The 20,951-nt window shown below is 40.0% G+C and overlaps 1 protein-coding gene across 1 annotated transcript; it reads right to left on the bottom strand.

Annotated features, from left to right (window-relative positions):
• On the bottom strand, positions 1 to 1,566 carry LOC118899490 (lysine-specific demethylase 4D-like). The gene has a single exon (XM_036861279.1). It carries the CDS (start codon positions 1,564 to 1,566, stop codon positions 1 to 3), a length of 1,566 nt encoding a protein of 521 aa, XP_036717174.1.
• Positions 1,567 to 20,951: the final 19,385 nt, after the last annotated feature.

The raw sequence follows: 20,951 nt of genomic DNA, 5'->3' as shown, positions 1-20,951 counted from the left end.
TTAGGGGACGGGGCCACAACCACAGCCAGAAGCCGTGGCGGGATGCTGGAGCCCAGGGCTGAGCGGGGCGGCGCTGTCCGGCGAGGGTGCATCCACAGGCAGGGGCTGAGCCTCTGGGTCCAGAGCTGTGTGTAACGAAAGCCTCCTCTTAGCCCTGGGGGGAGCAGCTGGCTCCTGAGCGCCCTGTTCCCAAGGACGACGGCGAGGGCCACATCTTCCAGCTGGGTGGCGATCCGGGGCCGATGGACCTGGGGTCGGCGTCTGGGTCGGGCCGGGCTCCCCGGAGGTGCTGGTGGCCGCAGCCCCGAACTGGGCGGCAGAGCAAGAACCCCGGGCCGGCGAGGGGCGCCGGGACACAGCACGCACAGGGACTCGGTGGCGGGTCCCACCGCCCGCGGCTACAGCCCTACGGGGGCGCAGAGCGCGGCGGGGCAGGGGGTGCCTCTGGCCGAGAGCGGCTCCCCCGGGCGCTCGGACCTCCCTCCAGGCGTTCAGGACCTGGCTGTCCGGCGCCGTGGGCTGCGTGTGGTCCACCACGGTCCGGTCCTGCCCGCGTTTCCACAGCTCGTAGCGCTCCGGTTGCAGGATGCGCACGAAGGCGTCCATGGAGAAGGCGACCCGGGCCTCCCCGCAGCTGCACTGCGAGGCCACTTTGCCGTAATCGATCCAGCGCGGGCAGGCGAAATTGATTGCTTCCGCGCAGTTGAAGCCGTGGTTGAAGCCAGAGTGGTAGCCATAGGGAAAGGTCACGATGAACTCTCCAGCCTCCTGAGTGACCCGATCGAAGGGGATGCCGTTGTCCTTGAGGACCGTGGGCGAGATGAGAGCCACCTTGTGCCGCAGGAAGGCCTCACAGCCCCGCGCGCTGCCCGGGAACAGCTCCCTGGCCAGGCGTTCCAGGCGCCGGCCGTGCTCCGGGGGCACCGCGTACCACGTCTTGGGCTCCCCGAAGTGCAGGTAGTTGATGCTGTAAAGGTCCATGTCCTCCGTGTGCCAGGCGAAGGCGGTCTTCCACATGCCGAAGTACAGGTAGGGGGTGTTGACGCCTTCGATGACCACTCCGCACTCCTGCTCCAGCAGGTCCTGAATGGTTCCCAGGTGTCCAAGGTTCCACTGCTCCGTGTTTTGATCGAATAAGGAGCCACTCACGTCCGCACCATATACTGGTGAATCATAGAGGCGTGTTTTCCAATATTTTCGCTCCAGGTCCTTAAAATCAAAGTGTGCTGGAGTCCGGTATTTTTCACTATTTGCTAAGTGGCGGTACTCACCCACGGTCATGGCTTTCTTTTTTTTGTGGTATTGAGTAAACACACCTGCCTGCCCAGAAGTCACCTGCTGGAGGGGAGCGGCTATTAAGATGTCATTGATATCATCATAGGTCTGTCTGGCTTTCCAGTCCTTGGGTGGAATGATCTTCGCCACGCCTGCTCGGTGTGCACCTTGGGATTCCATATAAGCAATGTATTTATCGAAATCATTAAACTCTTCTTTGGTTGGATGAAATACCATTATTCTACAACTTGGGTTCTGGGCCCAGTTGGACTTAGACTTCATAGCTTTCATTAATAAGCAGGAAACTGCCAAGTTCTGATGTATGTTCTGGGCAGGTGAGGATGCTGGAAAACACTACTTTTTCAAAAATGGGTTGGAGTATATCAGCAGGAGCCTGCAGTAGACTTTAATGCAATGAGTTGATAATATTTCTTAGGCTTGCTGATTCTCCAGGGGACTCCACGCTGGGCAGAAGCCTTGCTCAGGACTGACGCCGGCTGAGCCTGCAAGTCTGTGATGTCCTTGGTTGACACTTGGCTCTGTCCTCTTGAGATCTAGTGAATCACCCAGCCCTGGCTGGGTATCCCAAATGCAGGGTCTTCAGGGCAGAATTGAAAGCAAAACCTAAAAAGAAAAAGAATAGAGACAGGCTGAAAACTGATGGTTGGAAATAGTTACAAGGGAACTACAAAGAAAACACCACCATGGACTTTAATTGCATATTCAAATAAAGGCTAAAATTTCATAAGTTTGACAATACAAGAAATGGTGTTGTTGTGAACAATGGAAATTCTTGTACTCTAGTAAGGAGAACAGAAATCATTACATTCACTTTGAAAAGTTATTTGGACAGTATCCACTAAAATTGAACTTACCCATGTGCTATGATTCATGCCTAGGATATGTGTATGTCTGTGCAATGAAAGTCAAGTCCAAGAATGTTCAGAACAACATGATTTCAGTAGTCAAACACTGGAAACAACTCAAATGCCAGTCAGCATTAGAATGGATAAGTACATTGTAGTATATTCATACAATGGAATACAATACAGGAATGAGATCAACAAAAACTACATGAAAATAAAAGAATAATTCTATAAACATAATACTGAGCAAAATTATCCGGACTCAAAAGAATACCTATTCTATGCTTCCATTTAGATAAAGATAAAAAGGTACCTATAAGATGATGATATTTTTTGGTACCAACGTAATCTATGTTAGAAGTCAGAGTAGTGGTTACCTTTTTGAAAGAGAGAGGTTGTGAGTGGGGCTGCGAGGAAGTCTCTAGAATAATGTGAATATTCTGTTCTGAACCCAGGTACTGGTTACACAGCCATCAGAATGACTCATTGTCATAATTCTTCAAGTTATGATGATTTTCACAAATTTCTATGAAATAATTTTTTTAAAATTTATTTAAATTATTTAAATAAATTTAAAATGATAGTTTAGGGTGAAAAGCATTAAAACAGAATGATATCTTTTATTGTACCAAAAGGAAAAAGAAGGGTGATTGAAAATATATGAACTAAACATTCAATTGAAGAAACTATAAAATAGAAGAAGAGAAAGAAGGGGTAGGAGTAAAAAAATAACAAAGAATAAAGACAAAATGAATGAAAGAAAACACATACAAGACAGAACACTGATGACCAAAAATATCTTGGAAGAAATTAATGATAGCAATACACCATGGGCATAACTGAGCATAAGAAAGAAGGGGAAAATAAACCACTAGGAATGAAATAGTGCACAAAAGAATTTTTAAAATCTCGAAAGAGAATCTTAGGAGAAACTTGACAGCAACATTTTCAAAAGATAAGAGAAAAGAATACATTTCTGGAGAGGAAACATATCCAAAATGGATGCAAGAAACACCAGAAAGCTTGAATAACACCCCAGTATAAGAAGCTGGTTCAAAGTATGACCCCTGAAAGTCCAGGGGACACATCATTTTGCATGTGAATCTAGAAAAGTTTCAAGAAACAGTTAACTCTTATTGTGCAAATTGCTTCAGAGTATAGAAAAAGTTGGAAAGCTACTCAGATGAGGCTATTCTGCTCTCTGATAGCCAAACGAAAAAAGGACAATAAAAAATAAAGCTACAGGCCATTTTTGTTTATAAGCATAGAGGAAAGCATAAAATGGAATGTTATCCAATGAAATGCAGCAAGATAGTAAAAGAATAATACATCATGACCAAATAGAATGCAAGTATGATTGAACGTTGGAAAATTTAATGATATAATTCAGAATATTAACAAAGTAAATGAAAAATATCATCATCTTATGGGTACCAAAAAAGCATTTGATGAAATGGAAAATCCATTCATGATTTTAAAATTCTTGCTTGCAAAGCATCAAGAGAAACTTTGTTTTGTAAGATAAAGAATTTCAAGGTACAAACTAGCAAGGATCATTCTTAACAGTGAAACAAAAGTAACATTCTCATTAAAGTTAGGAAAAAGAGATGCATCAGCATGAAAAGCTGCTCAATATCACTAATTATTAGGGAAATTCAAATCAAAACTACAATGAGGTATCACCTCACACCAGTTAGAATAGGCATCATTAGAAAATCTACAAACAACAAATGCTGGAGAGGGTGTGGAGAAAAGGGAACCCTCTTGCACTGTTGGTGGCAATGTAAATAGATAGAGCCACTATGGAGAAGAGTATAGAGTTTCCTTAAGAAGCTAAAAATAGAATTACCATATGATCCAGCAATCCCACTACTGGGCATATACACAGAGAAAACCATAATTGAAAAAATACATGCACCCCAATGTTCATTGCAGCACTATTTACAATAGCCAGGTCACGGAAGCAACCTCAATGCCCATCGACAGACAAATGGATAAAGAAGTGGTGGTACATATATACAATAGAATATTACTCAGCCATAAAAAGGAACGAAATTGAGTCATTTGTTGAGACGTGGATGGATCTAGAGACTGTCATACAGAGTGAAGTAAGTCAGAAAGAGAAAACCAAATATCGTATATTAACGCATGTATGTGGAATCTAGAGAAATGGTACAGATGAACCGGTTTGCAGGGCAGAAGTTGAGACAGAGATGTAGAGAACAAGCGAATGGACACCAAGGGGGGAAAACCGCGGTGGGGTGTGGGTGGTGGTGTGCTGAATTGGGCGATTGGGATTGACATGTATGCACTGATGTGTATAAAATTGATGACTAATAAGAACCTGCAGTATAAACAAACAAACAAACAAACAAAAAACAACTAATACTAAACTTTCTTTGGGTTATTTGTATGGAAAGATGTTAATATAAAGGTTTCAGACATTACATGAAATTTCCAGAAATCTTATATCTTCTGGTCTAATGTTATAAGTCCTAATTCTAGTTATTACTTTATAATGTATATCTCAGAAATAACAAAATTTCCTTGTCAATTGCATTATTATGAACTTTCATCCAATCTTTAACCGTGGTCATTTTCAAGTCTTTTGTCATTTACAGAAAGTTCTGGGTGTACTCTGATGCTTTTGCAAAAATGTTCCTATAAAAGGGTTTCATCTTCAAGAAATTCATGGAAAAGACTCTGACAAGTACAGGTTTCTGGTAACTGACTATACTGCTGAACTGAATGAATAAGCATGTTCAGAACACTAATGGAAAACTGATGAATTCATAAAAGTGCTAACAAAAGATCAAGAAGAAAAAAAAATTAATTAGGTGGGACTGAGTCAACTTATGAGGATGATTTAATTTTTGTGACTTTCTGTCTGAATTAAAAAAAAAAGAAATCCCACAAGGACTCAGAGGCAAAAAATATACAAATCAATTTCCACTGCAAAGTAAAGGAGTTGTTACAGTGGAGGATTACTGGACTGAATGTCAATATTATGACATAGTATGAGTGAGTTTCGTGTTGGGTAATTGCAATCGTTGCTTTTGTTGTGGTCATCCATTTACAACGCTTGGTGTCAGTTTATTTATCCCTTATAAAAATAAAATACAGTGTGTGTGTGTGAAAAGAAAAAAACATATTGAAAACAATGTGAAAAATAAATCTCACCATGTACACTCCACTTTCAACTTGAACTGTGTAGAGCAAATGTAATAGTTATGATTTAGGACAGAAAATATATGTGTACAAATAAGAAAACAAAAAAATAACCAAAGCAAACTATCTCATTAACCCAATTTCAAGTGCTCCCTTATTACTGTTTCCTAATCCTCTTAAGCTCCCCTAATTTCCACCATTCAAATATTCTCTCTCACTTTCCCCTGTCCTCAAACTTCAGGCGCCCCTATTCCACCCCACTTAGAATCCTCCGAATGTCCGAAAAGTCCCTAAGTGATCTGGCCCACCATCACCTCTTGACCTCACCCCTTTCTACCCTGCTCCTTGCTCTCTCATTCCAAACACATTCCTGGCTGTGTCTCAGAAAAGGCCGGTATACTCTTGTCTGATGGTCTTTGCACCCAGGCAACTCTCAAGCCTCAGCCCAAACATCACCTTTTCAGGGAACTCTCCTCTGATTGTCTTGCTTTGGATAAAAGTAGAGACGATTTTCCTTCCAGGAAAACAGGTACTCTCTCAACAAAACATTTCCAAATGAAACTTGAACTGATGGTCAGTACCCATGTATCTCATCCAGATATACTCACATCAGCGCCATGGTAACTCCAACATTGCTGATTGCATCACAATGGAATCCAACTGGCTCTTCCAACTGTCTACTAAAAGGCCTCCATTTTAAAGTTATCAGCCCACAAAACACAGGTATTTTACCTGAAATTTTTCCTTTAAGATTTCTTACAAGAAAATAAATGAGATCTAAATATTATACAAATTTCAGGGTCCTTTTAGGTCCAGAGATATTTCCCTGGGAAAGCTGCCAGAATGGGAGGAGCTAGCACAGTTGTCAGGGCATTAAACACCACTAGTATTGGGTCAGCACAAGAACCAGGGAGAGGAGAAGAAAACCATGCTAAAGAAATCGGTGAGGAAGAGCTCAAATGCCTTTAGAGAACAAAGGCATTTCATCTTCCTCACCCTGTAGTCTCCCCAATAAGACTTCGAAAGATCAGCTTGCCTGCCATTGTTCCAAGTAATAGAAACTCCCCACATCTCCTATGGTCTGCAAGAGGTGCCAGAGGTCCCTATATCTTATCTGGGGTCCATTCAAGACAAGAGGAAGCTGGGGCTGGGGCCCAATCCTCTACCACCCCTCTCCCCAAAGAGGTCAGCACAATTGGGCTTCAACATAAAACATTTCTCCTTTGGATCTGGGATCAGGGACAAAAAAAGAGCCAAGGAAGGGCTTGCTCTCTGTGACCCCTGCTGGTAGCTTTTGTAAGAGTGCATCAAGGGAATGTTTGCTGCAGACCCGAATACTGGTGGCAGGGGCCCTTTGAGTGAGCGGTAGTAGCTCTGTGTACCTCTGCCCTGGAGCCTCATGCACCATGGAACATGCAGAAGTTAGGTAATGGAGGATTAAAACACTCTTCTCTTTTTCCAACTTTAATGTCAAAGGATCAAAGAAACAATCTCGAGGTTTCTATAGAATTTGTTGGTAATAAATGGTGGGGAGGGGAAGTGGTTGACAATCTAGTTCATCCTTGAGGGAGTGTGACAAATGCAGTTCACTTAGCCTCTAAAGATTGGGTGGAAGTCAAATAATCTCTCTCTTCCTATTCCAGAAACACCTGATGAGCACTCAAGGGTCTTGGGGATAGATTTTTATGAAGGAGAAGCATTGTTCAAACATGACCCTAGATGTTCATCCTAAGATGCCTGAACAATAGGCTAGCCTAGACTCCTTCCATGACTGGAGGGCTATAGCATCCAAAAGGGCCCAAGGTCCCCAGGTGCCTTCTAACGTACAGGGCTGCTGGCTTTCCTGGACAGCTCCTGTAAATGGCTGGCATGATATCTAGGCCGCTTAATTCCCCAAGCAGTCTGAAGGTCCCTTTCCTAATAAAGTTGTTTTCATCAAAGCCCTATACGAAGGAAGAGCACTGGGGAAGGGGCCTCCACTAAAACAAAACCCTCCTCAACATGGGATGCTTCTCCATATAGACCCTGAAGAAATGCAGACCCAATGTGTGCCTTGGTCTTGATGTGTTTCCTGAACTCATATTGTATGACTCTGTGGAATTTTCCTCCATCGACAAGGGGACCCAAAAGATGGGAAGAAATCAAATAGTAAGGTTTCATCAGGGTTAGGGTTTTCCAGCCATGTGTATCTCAAGGAGAGAGGAACAAGTGTCTTGATGGATTGGATGGAGGGATAAGAGAGTGATTACAATGATGGACCAGTAAATTTATCCTGGGTAAAAAAGGAAATGAGAACATGAGGGCAATGATGGAGAATGAAACAGTGCTTGATTCATGGGCTGAATGTCTCCATTAGGTGAAATACTTGTATTAGAACCCTAGGAAATGTAAGCTAGCAAGAGAATGGGATGCTTGAAACATAGCTGGTACTCTCAGTATTCCCATTGTATGGAGGAAGAAACTGAGGTGTAGAAAAATTTATATTTAACTTCATAGCTTGTGTTCTCAATCTCTAGAGTTATTTTTGTGCTTGTCTTATCTTCCATATAAAACTGCTTTGAGAGCATTGTCTAGGTCTTGTTCATCATCAAATTTTCCAAGGGATCTTGGTACTCTATATGGTGCACACTCCAAAAATTTTTATTAAAAAATAAGTAACTAAAATCATTTGGCGCACACTGCAGTCTCTCTCCTCTTGGTTACACCCCATCTTTCTCCCTACTCTCCTATCTCAGGGGAAGAGAAGTTACTCCCCCTCTCCAGAGCTAATCTTGCCATTTAAGCTCCTTAAATTGACACCTCCCATGCATTCCAAAACTACGGTTAATTAAATGATCACTATCACCTCTGTAAAGACTTAAATCATCAGTCATCAGTCTGTTTCCTGATTTAAGCTACATCCTTTCTCTTACCTTCCTTTCAATACCGAACATGTCAAAACATAAACAAAAATTATCTATCTTTACAAAAACATTTCCTCATCTCTCTCGTCTTCTGATTCTGACCCCACTTCTCCACTGAAATTGATCTCTGTCAATCATCACATTGTCTCCCAAGTGCGCCTCCATGGGTTACACTTTATCTCTCTACATCATTGATTGATGGAACACCTCCTTCCTCCTAAAATGTCTCTGACCTCTAGGGTACTGATAGTCTTCTCCGGTTCTTTTCTTTCCCCTTGTTTCCACTTCTTTTTCCACTATACAAATGCAGTCTTATTTCAAAGCTCAATTCTCATCTCTCTTTTAACTCTTTTTATTTCTCCCTTTCAATTTCCTTTTTCTGTTCATGGCTTTCTTTAGTATCACACTCTCTCTCTTTAAAGATATTATTTATTGCCATAGCTTTCTCTAATAGCACTGACTTTCTCCTGCATTTCTGATTTGCTTTTCCTTCTTGACTGGCCACTGAGCCCCTGAAAATCAACTTGTTTAGTACAAATTGATCATCTCTCTCCTGAAATTAACTTCGTCCTTTAGAAATCTTTTTTTCTAACGATGGGAATACAGTATCCTAGTTACCGTTGGCTATTACATCTCCCTCTCCCTAGACATAGAGTCGGTGATGTCAGGGGATCCCACGACAGTCTACTGTGAGGCCCCAGGGACACCTGTATACCCCAGGGAGGCTTCCTGTGCTCTCCTTCCTTATATAAGGACCCAAGGATCCAGCTTGCCTACCTCTCCTCCTTAGAGCTGTCACCACTCAAGCTAGACCCTGAGGATCTACAAGTACCCGTCACCTGTATCATGTGATTATCTCCCCATCTCACTGTAATTTTTAATCTTAAAAATTCTTCTATAATGATTTTATTTAAAACTATATAAATATATAATCAAATTTTTCATTCTATATGAAAACTTCCTCTAGAGAAATGAAAAGAGAAGAGTGAAACAATTTACAAGGAAAATTAATGTCAAAAATTTAAATACCATGCTAAGGGTCTTTCCCCTAATAAACCCTAAAATGCTGATTATGAATATCACAGAGGCCCTCATTTCTTATTGAATTCTTAATAGACAACTAAAACAAGCCTTGAGTTGAGTATTTGCTTTTGTTTTTCTTTTTGTTGGCTTTGCCACGTGGCATGTGGGATCTTCGTTCCCTGACCAGGGATCAAACCCATCCCCCTGCAGTGGAAGCACAGAGTCCCAACCACTGGACTGCCAGGGAAGTCCCCTGTATTTGTTTTATAAACTAAATTATTTCCTTTTTACATTTCTAAGGATCCTAGGAGGTATGCGGCCGGGCTACCATCTGTATAAAATAAATAATCAAGATACACATTAATCTTCAGATATTGAGCATCCAAAGGAAACACTCTGATTCTGTAAGTGTAACTCTGTGCTCAAATCAAAACTTCTCAGAATTTGCTGGGTACAATTACAGTGATCCTTCAGTGCTCCAGACAAATGTCTTCTCTACGGGTCTCAGATGATTGCTTTTACTGTGAAACCGCCTCCATGTTTCTTTCAATTGGAGCCACAGGTACTAGTTGAGAATAAGTATCCTTACATTTCAGTTACTCTTCCATTTTACCCTTATTCTTGGTATCCCCAGTAACACAGAAATTCTTCCTCTAAGGAAACTTGACAATTCTGACAATTGCAGAAAAGAATTTTTATCAGAATGATTAGACTTGATGGATTTCTGGATATTAGGAGTCTTTCAAAAATAATTCCTCTAAGCTTTCCTGGTGTGTGTGTGTGTGTGTGTGTGTGTGTGTGTGTGTGTGTGTGTGTGTGTGTGTGAGTGTGTTTTAAACTGGGGAAGGTAAGAAGTGAAGTAAGTTTAATAAGTCCTCTCACTGTGGCCATTGTCCAGATTGCTTATTGTACAGATTGCTCAACAATTTCAGGACAGCAGGAAAGCCTTCTTGTATTTCATGTTCCGAGCATATTTCAAAGCTATTCTTTCAAATGAGGATTGTTGACAGAATGCCTCAGACGTTAGCCATTGTTTCCACTGACAGCCAATATCTAAATGCTGTGTTTAATAAATTTCTTCTCACATTAGAAAGTCTACTTACCGTTTATTGAAAATAATTATAACCATCATATTTGATGGCTAAATAAATTCTATCGGATGGAGATATGTGACTCAACTTTCCCCCTATTATTGGACAGTTATTTTGTTTTTTACTTTTCCCAAGTTTTACTAATCCCTTATAAATATCCTATATTTCAGTACCTAGATCAGTATATTTGGTAAAATATTAGTGAAATAATGAAATTCCTTGGATTAGATAACTAGAAATGGAATTACTGCATTGCAAGAGTTAAACATTTAAAATCCTTAACATGTATTGCCAAAACTTTCCAGAAACATATCACTTTACATCCTCACCATTAACTTTGCTCTGAAAAAAAATCTTTAATAATTTGGTAAGAAAATTATTGTGAAAAATTTTGGTGAAAAAGTGTAGCTCCAGGTTTAATCTATACTTCTTAGATTACAACTAAGATTGACTTGTTTTTCTTCAGTGAATGCTAGCCATTTGTATTGCTTCATATCCTTTGCCCATTTTTCTCCAATATGGTTCTAGTGTTTTTTCTCATCTACTTACATGAATATTTTATATATTATGTGAGTATTCTGCATATTTTACACAGTATATGAACATTTTACTTGTCATGTGAATATTTTGCATATTAAACCCTTTGTTTAATCTGTTCATAGATTTTTCCCAGTTTGCCATTTCTTTAATTTATATTTAATTTTAATTTTAAATGTTTTTCACATATATTTCAGTTTAATATATTAAAATGTTGAGTCGGCCTTTTCCTTTGTAATGCCTTTCATGGCCTTTATGTTTAGAAAGTTGGAAAGTTATTTGCCCATCCAGAGACAGATAAATATTCCCTTATGGCGTTTTTCCTTTTTATATGTTAATTGTACTTTTAATTTTGATTTTAATTATACCTTTAATTCTAACTGGGGTTTTGGGTTTGTTTTATTAACTTGTTTTATTGTTTTGTGAGTGTGGTACGAGGAATAAGGGAGATGTAAGTATGATTCCTAGGCCTAGTGTGCTGTGTTCCTCTCTATTAGTTTATAAGAGCTTTTCTTTGTCCCAGTGCTCTTCAATGTTTTCCGTCTCAAAATTTTGGTTCTTTAGTTTTATGAAAGCTTTTTAGTTGCTTCTTTGACAACTTCCTCTAGTTTCTCCCTCTGTACATTAACTCCTGTATTTGGATATCAGACCTCATGGGCCGTACCTCCAATTTTTGTGTCTTTTCTTCTTCCAATTTTCTATCCCTTTATGACTATGCTTTACCTTCTGAAATTTTTTCTCATCTTTATCTTGTAAACCTACTTCGATTGTCTTTTTCATTTCTCCTATCAAACTTCTAATTTTTAACAGCTCATTTCTGTCCCCTTAGCTTTTTCAAGTGTACATAGCTTCCTTCCCTGTCCCCCACCATTGTCCTCTTTTTGTTTCACAGGTGCACTTATTTCATCTCTCAGAAAATACTAAAACCAGACACATATTGAGAAAGCAAGCTTCATGTAATAATCCTTATGCTTAAAATTGACATTGCAATCTAGTATTTCTGTTGTGTTCTATTTTGTTCCCTTTTAAAAAATATGCTGCTGGTAACCCACAAAGTTGTTTCTATGACCCACTAATGGCTCATGTTCTGCAGTTTGGAAAGAAATATTCTATAAATCATGTTGAGGCTTTTGATCTTTCAATGGCCGAGACACAATCACATTTGCTTTCTGCTCAGAAATGGGCAGACTGGAGTGGCCTAGAATGAATGAAGGAAAACATTTATAAAGATCCAGATGAGAGATGGTAGCTTGGACTGGGGTGGTGGTTGAGACAGAAGCAGAGTGCCTACTAAGGTGCCTTCACTCACATCTTCTTATTTAATCTTATTTCCTCAGTGTGCCACATGGGGAACTGGACCAGAGCGTTCAGATGCTTGTCCAAGATGGCATAATCAGTGAGTCCTGAGCCAGATTTGAGCCAGGCTCGTCTGCTTCCTAAGCCTGCCCTTTCCTCTAAGTCACAGCAAATCCATGAGGTGAGCCTATATAATAGGAGAGAAATTGTCAGAAGAGCACATTTTAGAGCCTAAGAACCAATTCCTTGGAGGCTTCAATACCTGAAAAGGTTGACTATGTTTGGGCCCTGAAATGAAACCTAAATTTATTTGTTAATTAAAAAAAAAAAAACAAGACACATACAGTGTGATGTCACAGTAACAACTAGACTTGGAGTCCCCTTTGATCTGGAGTTGATGACCCTGGTCACGAGGTACTTGTCCATCAGTCAGGTCATCCTTACCCTTGTACAGCTCTGCCATGTCCTCCATGGGAGGCTGTGAGGATTATGGTTTTCATGGGATTTTTTAATATTTATGTTACTATCTAGGATTATACATGTTCCCCAATGTCGATTCATGTTGTCAACTCTAAACACAGTTAAACAACTAGAAATCAATCCCCCCTCTTTCTCATGTTCTTTATACACGCTCTATTATGCTGCTTGTCATGTAAGTGTATTAATCATTCCTCTGTCTGTCTTCTCTACTAGATCGTGTACTTCGCGGAACAGGGTGGTCCCTTCTTAGTCTCTGGGTCCCATTGGCCACCGCAGAGTCTGGAGTAATAGATGTCAAATTTGATAATTATGTTGTGTTTGAGAATATGCAGAATATAAAATTAAATTCTCAGTTTTTATGACTAAAGCATTTATATGATTTTAATTCACTGTTTTTCAAACTTTCTTGATCCCTGCACCCCCCTTTGATAAGCATAACTATCTCTGCCACTACTCCCCCACCCCCTTCGGCAAATTCTAGTTTTTCCCCAGACCCCTGTCAGTGACCAACACGCACATAACACAGAACATTTGCAGATCCCACAGCCAGGGCGATTTTGTCTACTTTAGTTCCTTTTAGTCTATAGTACAAACAAGAGAGCTTCTTTTTGTTTGCCTGCTTTCCAAAGATAAGTTATATGATGATATTGAGTTTACTTTTGCAAATTACAAACGTCCTCACCCCAAGATTCTAGAACACAGTATCTCATGGGAGTACCTTGATCTAATTAAAGTTTTTGCTGACAGCTCATTCTAGGGGAAGCCTGTCTTTCACAGCATCTTTATGAGCGATAATTCACTGTCTCCATTTGATCACCTCTGGTCCCTTTTCTTTGCCATTGATGCTCTTCTCCTGGGGACGAGGTTTCAAACCAGATCCTCTTAGGCCTCTGCACTCACACCCATGCCAATCCAACATCTGTCGGTAGCTGTCAGCAAAGACCTGAAGGGGAAGAATAATGGCTGATGTGGAATAATATGACACTCTACTTGGATTTCAGTGGTTGGTTGATTCTGTTCCAAGCTGTTTGAAGACATGAGTCAAAATCGACCCTTCTCCAGCCCTGCAGTTCTCACCACCTCATCTCTCATACCCAGTTTTTCATCCCTTCATCCCTGCCAATCCATTCTGCAGCTGGAGTGACTTCCTAAAATAAATCTAATGACATCATCCTACTCTTACAGCCCGTCAATCGCTCCCCATTTGCCTTAGGATGAAACCCTGCTCCCTACCTGACCCCCAAAACCACTGAGATCTGATCCCTCCCTCTTGGGCCTCACCTGGGCCTGTGCCACCTGGCCGTCTATGCTCTGAGCAGTGCTATTCAACTTCTTGCAGTTTCTACCACAGACAGTGCTCTCTCTTGTCCCTGAGACTTTGCATCATAAAATACTTCCCTTGGCCTGGAATTCTCACTTTGTAATCCCATCCCTTCATCTCTTTCATTTAGCTTTTTTTTTTTTCTTAAACACAATCCAGCTAAACATTAGTTCCTCAAGTCATCATCCTCTTAACAAGCATGTCCTCAGTCACCCCTTGCCCTCCTCCTGCCCTACGTGATGTTAAGGGGCCTTTCTGATTGTGCCTTTTGTTTTTGCAGCTTGTGGCATCTTAGTTCCCTGACCAGGGATCGAACCCAGTCCCCCTACAGTGGAAGCATGGAGTCCTAATCACTGGACCACCAGGGAATTCCCTGACTGTGCCTATTAATCCCAGTATTTCCCCTGTATCTAACTGCTACCTTCCCCCTCAGACATAAACATCATGCCTGCTAAACAGTAAGTATTCAATACAGTGAGTAAATAAATGAATAAAAGAAAGGGAAAAATACCCTTCCATGAAATTTCATTTGGAGTCTCATGGCTCTAGTTCATTCATTCATTTTCTAAATGTTTTAAAAACATCTACCATGAGCACTGGCTAGATGCCGAGTGTTCAGGGAGGAACGAGGTTAGACTTGGTCCCTCTCTCATGCCAGCACCTCGCAGGGCTCCATGGGTAACCAGAAAAGAAAGCAGAAGTCAACTGATGCTCTGCCTTAGACAGGGAAGGGCAACGCTGGCGAACTTTCACGCCACGAGTGAGTTCTGTAACGTAGACTTCATGCTGTGTCACCTCTAGCCCAGGGCAAGACAGATACAGAACTTTGTACCACAGAACTTGAAGTAGGTAGGGAAGACAAACAGACAGACAGACAAGGAGTTCCGATACAGTGTGAGAAGTGCTCTTTAAGAGAGCTATGTGCTATGAGGGCAGAGAAGCGTCACTGAAGCTAATCTGGGGAGAAGTAGCTCTGGAAAGACAGTAGCAATGGGGTAAAATCATACTTAATGATGAGATATGTTGAAACTGTGGCTTGTAAACTGCAATAATGATTAAATTTCTAGGTCCCTGAAGCTACTTCTTTGTCACTCCTCTCTGTTGATTGTCAGACACTTGTATGAAATTGACAGGTAAGGAGGAAATTAACCCCATTTGGATTATGAGGAGAGGCAAGGAGGCTGAGGAGTAGCTCCTATTTGGCTGAGGATGCCTGATTTATTTCCCTAATCATGACTAAACCTAGGAAAGCATACCAGGCTCAACCCTCAAGTGAGAACCAGAAGACCTCAGAGTCAAAAGTGGTGGTTGACACCCAAGCCCACAGGAGGCTGACTCACGCTGTCCTGAAACTGTGGACAGAACTGTCTTCTTTCTAGCAAAGCTGCACCCTGGATGGTGTCTAGAAGTACCGCTAGACAACCGCAGTCCTCATAGAAGGAGCCATGTGTCCACAGACGCGCTCTCACCCCATGAGCTTGCACTAAAACAGACACATGGTCCATAGAACTCCTGAGCACTTCCGGATTGCTCAGCTTTGGGATATTGGTCCAGATGTTAGGGGACAACTCCAGAGAGGAGTAACTTTGAGTCTCCTCATGCAGAGAAACATTTAAAATAACTTTTCTGAAACTTTTTTTTTTCGGCTTTCCTTATCTGCAGGGAGAAGAGTGTAGTGGTTATGAGCTGGGCCCTGGAGTTCGACTGTCTGGGTGCAAATGCAGTGTGATCCTGGGCACATTGTGGACCCTCCCTATGCCTCAGTTTTCTCATCTACAAAATGAGGATAAGGATAGAACCTACCTCCTAGAGTTGTTTTAATTATGACAATATGCATTAATATACCATGTTTCATTGATTCTAAGACATGCATTTTTCACATTTTAACATGTCTGAAATTGAGGTGCAACTTACAGTCAATAGCATAGCATAGTTTAGTTGCCTCAGTGGTATGAAAAATAATGGTGTAGCTTATAATCAGTGGCATCTTAGATGTGATGAAATTCAGGATACAAAGAGCTTAGAAAAATACATAGCACATAAACAGTACTAAAAGAATAGTTAATAGATGATATAGATATAAAATATATATGGCTCTTCTAACTTCATCAGAGCCAACCTATATAGCTCATTTATAAACGAATGTCCAATATCGCAATGGCAAATGATAACATGACTGACCCATTTCCCAGGAAAGTGAGAAGCTGCTCTTCATACTTGGCCTGGAGTTGGTGGAAGCATCTGGTACCCATCCCTTTATCTTAGCCAAGATCTCAGAAAGGTGATATAACTGAGACCCACTGAGATGTGGATACCTTGGGCAGGTAAAAATTTGATGCCTCTTTAGATCAACATTCTTCTCCTAATCATTTATTAGAGCGACTGGTACTCTGAGACACAGCAGAGAAGTAGGATGTCTGACAGTGAGGCTCAGAAATCCAGCTCTCACCCCAAAGCTGCACACACCAGGGAACAAATCCAAAGCCCCAAGTTACCCAACTGCTCTTCTTAGGAGGATAGTGATCATTGGACTACCATTCCCCAAGTGACTAATGAGAGTCTTGTTTTCCAATTACAGATCCCGCTATCCCTAAGAGAAGATGCAATAAACACATTTTCTAAATACCAGCAAATTTCCAGTGATGCTCTAGTGAACCTTGGAGACTGGTTCTATAAGCAACTCCTAAGCCTCCCCTACCAACTTTAATTCAGCTCAACTCTGGGCCCCAAAAGGGGTTTATTCAGGTGGCAGACACGCAGACATGAGTGAATGTTATATATTTAGACAGGGCATCAAAAGGAGCTTCCCTGGCCTTTTGTTTCTTGCTGATTGCGTGTTCCCTTTTTAAATGTATTCAACTGTCAATGGGAGAAAGCAGAACATTCTGTTTTAAACTTCCACGTTTTAAATTTTCTGCATTTTGAATAATCTGTGTATCTTTCATCTGCATTGTTTTATTTAACTAAAACAAATATATATTGCCTTTGTATTATGAAAGTTTTTTTTTTACTTTCTAGGAAAAAAAGGAAAATGGAGTTCAATTAATACGTTTATAATAGAAAGAATAATTAGAAAAGTAAAATTAAAAACTTATGCATGGGGCTTCCCTGGTGGCGCCGTGGTTGGGAGTCTGCCTGCTAGTGCAGGGGACACGGGTTCGAGCCCTGGTCTGGGAAGATCCCACATGCCGCGGAGCGACTGGGCCCGTGAGCCACAGCTGCTGAGCCTGCGCGTCTGGAGCCTGTGCTCCGCAACAAGAGAGGCCGCGATAGTGAGAGGCCCGCGCACTGCGATGAAGAGTGGACCCCGCTTGCCACAACTAGAGAAAGCCCTCGCACAAAAACGAAGACTCAATAGAGCCAAAAATAAAAATAAATAATAATAAAATAAATAAATTAAAAAAAAAAAACTTATGCATGGTATGATCACAGTGTGTGAACATACGCAAAGGATAGTAAAAGCCTGAGAAAAAGCTCACTAATTGCCTTTGCATGATAGGTAAGTAAAATTATTTTGTTTTATTTTTGTGTATTTAAAATTTTATACAGAAAAACTATCTTAAAAGAGAAAAAATGAAATTCTTTTTCAAAGCAAATAGTATTAAATTCAGTTGAAGTTTGGAAACCACTGTAGCTTTCGTAAATATACCTTTTTAAAAAACTCACAAGAGTATTTCATTTTCACTAGCTGTTCATAGATCACCAAGGCACTGAGTCATTTTATAACACAAACAGGAAATGGAGGTTCTGACGAAGCAAGATGACCAAAATGCACCTTCTCCAGATATGGATAAACTGCTTGGCTTGGCTCTCTTGCCTAACCGCTGTTAATATTATTTTGTATTTTCATGGTCCTTTCAGGGTGATATTACAAAATATCATAGTGGCTTAGAAACAAGCATTTATTTCTCAGTGTTCTGGATGCCAGGAAGTCAAAGATCCAGGGGTCAGCAGAGTCAGTGTCTGGTGAGAACCAACTTCCTGGTTCATAGATGGCCGTCTTTTTGCTGTATACCCACATGGCAGAAGTGGCAAGCAAGCTCTCTCTGGTCTCTTTCTAGAGGCACTAATCCCTTTCATGAGGGCTCTACTCTCATGACCTAATCACCTCCCAAAAGCTCCACTTCCAAATACCATCACTTAAGTTTCAACGCATGAGCTTTGGAGGGAGACACACATTCAGTCTATGGCAGTAATGTTGAAGACAACAGTCTGTTCAGTGGGTGAAGGAGGACCATTTAACTTAAGTAGATGGTCTCTTCTTTTCCAAATATTGATGTGGATAGAGGAGACACTTATTTATTCATTCAGCAAACACTGAGTGCCTTCCTCGCCACTGTGGGCTAGGCTCAGTGCTAATTGCTGGAGACACAGAGTGTATAAAACATGGTCTCAGCTGTCCTGGAACTCACAATCTCAGCTTTCTACCAGGTCATCTTGATTTTCAACACGGAACTTTAAACATTTATTTCAGAAATCTATTTGCCTAGGTATCTATTCCATTATAACTACTTATGAATTTAAAATAATTGCTGTTTATTTTTATCACTGCAAAATATATTAAGGAAAACCTTCAGTCCTATCTCTGTCTATATGTGTCTGTCTTAGTCTGAATAGAACAGCATCTGGCAATTGCAAAAGAACTCAAGAAGTGTAGATAAATGGGAAAAGCAGAGGTCTGGGTATCAGGAGACTTTGATTTAAATCTAAGCTCTGCCATTTTAAAGCTTTTGGAGCTCTCTGAGCCTTAAATCCCTCATTTGTAAAATGGGAATAATAAGACCTACCTCACATTTTTGACATGAGAATGAAATGAACTAAACAATGTGAAGCACTTAACCTATAGCAAAACTGAACAAACGCTAGTTTGTTTCCTCCATATAGTTTCACTGTAGGTAGGTGGCCAGTCTTTCATTTGGGGGAAAAAATGCAATTACAAAAATCTGGAATTTACAAGACAGGTATTTTTAGGTCTCTGGTTTTCTTTTCAGAAAGATTAAACTCAGATTATAAACAGGTTAGCTGCAGGATTCACCTTGACAATTCAATTCCAAATCAAGATAGCGCAGAACCTTTGCAGCACAACCCTCCAGACAAGGATGTCTGCTCTCACCACTTCTATTAAACACTTTACTTCAGATTCTATTCAGGGCAATTAGGCAAGAAAAGAAAAGAAAAGACATCCAGATTGGAAAAGAACTAAAAGTATCTCTATATGCAGGTGATATGATCTTGTATATGAGAAATCATAAGGAATCCACTGGGAAAAAACTATTAGAACTAATAAATGAGTTCATCAATGCTCCAGGATACAAGATCAATATACAAAAATCAACTGTATTTTTATATAGTATCAATGAGCAAACTGAAAATTAAATTAAGAAAACAATTTCATTTATAATAGCATTGAAAAGAAAAAACATACTTTGGAATAAACTTAACAAAATAAGTACAAAATTTTGCTCTGCGAACTATAAAAGATTGTTGAAAGAAACTAAAGAAGCACAAAATAAACAGAACGACATCCCATTTTCATGGATCAAAACACTTAGTATTGTTAAGATGGCACTACCCTCCACATTGATCTATAGATTCAATGCAATTCTATCAAAATTCCAGCTAACTTCTTCACAAAAATTTACAAGCTGATCCTAAAATTCATATGGAAATGCAAAGAACCCAGAAGCGCCAAACAATCTTGAAAAAAAAAATAAAGTTGGAGAACTCACACTTTTTTATTTCAAAACTTACTAGAAAGCTTGTCGTACTGACATAAGGATAAACATATATATCAATGGAACAGAATTTTGAATCCAGAAATAAACCCTCACATTTATGAAGCACTGAATACTTTTGACAATAGTGTCAAGACAATTCAATGGAGGAAAAAATAGCCTTTTTCAATAAATGGTTCTGGGAAAACTGGGTATCCATGTGCAAAAGAATGAAGCTGGACTCCTACATCACACTATAATGTTAATACAAAAATTAAAATGATCAAATACTTAAATGTAAGAGCTAAAACTATAAAACTTTTAGAAGAAAACATATGGAAAAAATTTTCATGATATTAGATTTGGCAATGATTTCTTGGATATGTCACCAAAAACACCACATAAAAGGAAAAATATAGATAAATGGGACTACATCAAAATTAAAACTTTTTTAAAATCAAAGGACACTATCAACAAAGTGAAAGGCAACTCATTAAATGGGAGAAAATATTTATAAACCATATATGTGATAAGGGATTAATATCCAGAATATACAAAGAACTCTTAAAACTCAACAACAAAAAACCCAATTCAAAAAAGGATAAAATACTTGAATAGACATTTCTCCAAAGAAGATATACAAACAGCCCATAAACACATGAAAAGATACTCAAATCACTAGTCATTAGGAAAACGCAAAGCAAAATCACAAAGAGATACCACTTCACATTCATTAGGATAGCTAGCTGTTATATTTTTTAAAAGGAAAGTAACAAGAGTTGGCAAGGATATAGGGAAATTGGAACCTTTGTGCGTTGCCGGTGGCAATGTAAAGTGGTGCAGGCACTTGAAAAAGTTTAATGGTTCCTCACAAAATTAAACACAGAACTACCATATGATCCAGTAATTCCATGTCTAGGTATATACTCAAAAGAACTGAAAGCAGGAACTCAAAACTGATACTTGTACACCAGTGTTCATTGCAGCATTACTTGCAACTGCCTAAAGGTGGAAACAACCCAAATGTCCATCAACAGATGGACAGATATACACAATGTTGTATGTACATACAATGGAATATTATTCAATCTTAAAAAAGGAATGCAATTCTGATTCATGCTACAACATGGATGAACTTTAAAAACATTATGCTAAATGAAATAACCCAGACACAAAAGGAAAAGTTTGTATGATTCCACTTATATGAAGTACCTAAAGTAGTCAAATTCACAGAGACAGAAGATAGGACAGAGGTTACCAGAGGGCAGGGAGAGGGG

This window comes from Balaenoptera musculus, chromosome 8 (assembly GCF_009873245.2).
Source record: "Balaenoptera musculus isolate JJ_BM4_2016_0621 chromosome 8, mBalMus1.pri.v3, whole genome shotgun sequence".
Taxonomy (NCBI): Eukaryota; Metazoa; Chordata; class Mammalia; order Artiodactyla; family Balaenopteridae; genus Balaenoptera; species Balaenoptera musculus.
The sequence above is the reverse complement of the archived record's forward strand: the minus strand, read 5'-3'. Positions and strand labels throughout refer to the sequence as shown.

What these genes read in the sequence shown, in the direction of transcription:
- LOC118899490 (XM_036861279.1), bottom strand. Translation starts at nt 1,566, where the DNA reads ATGAAAGCTATGAAGTCTAAGTCCAACTGGGCCCAGAACCCAAGTTGT.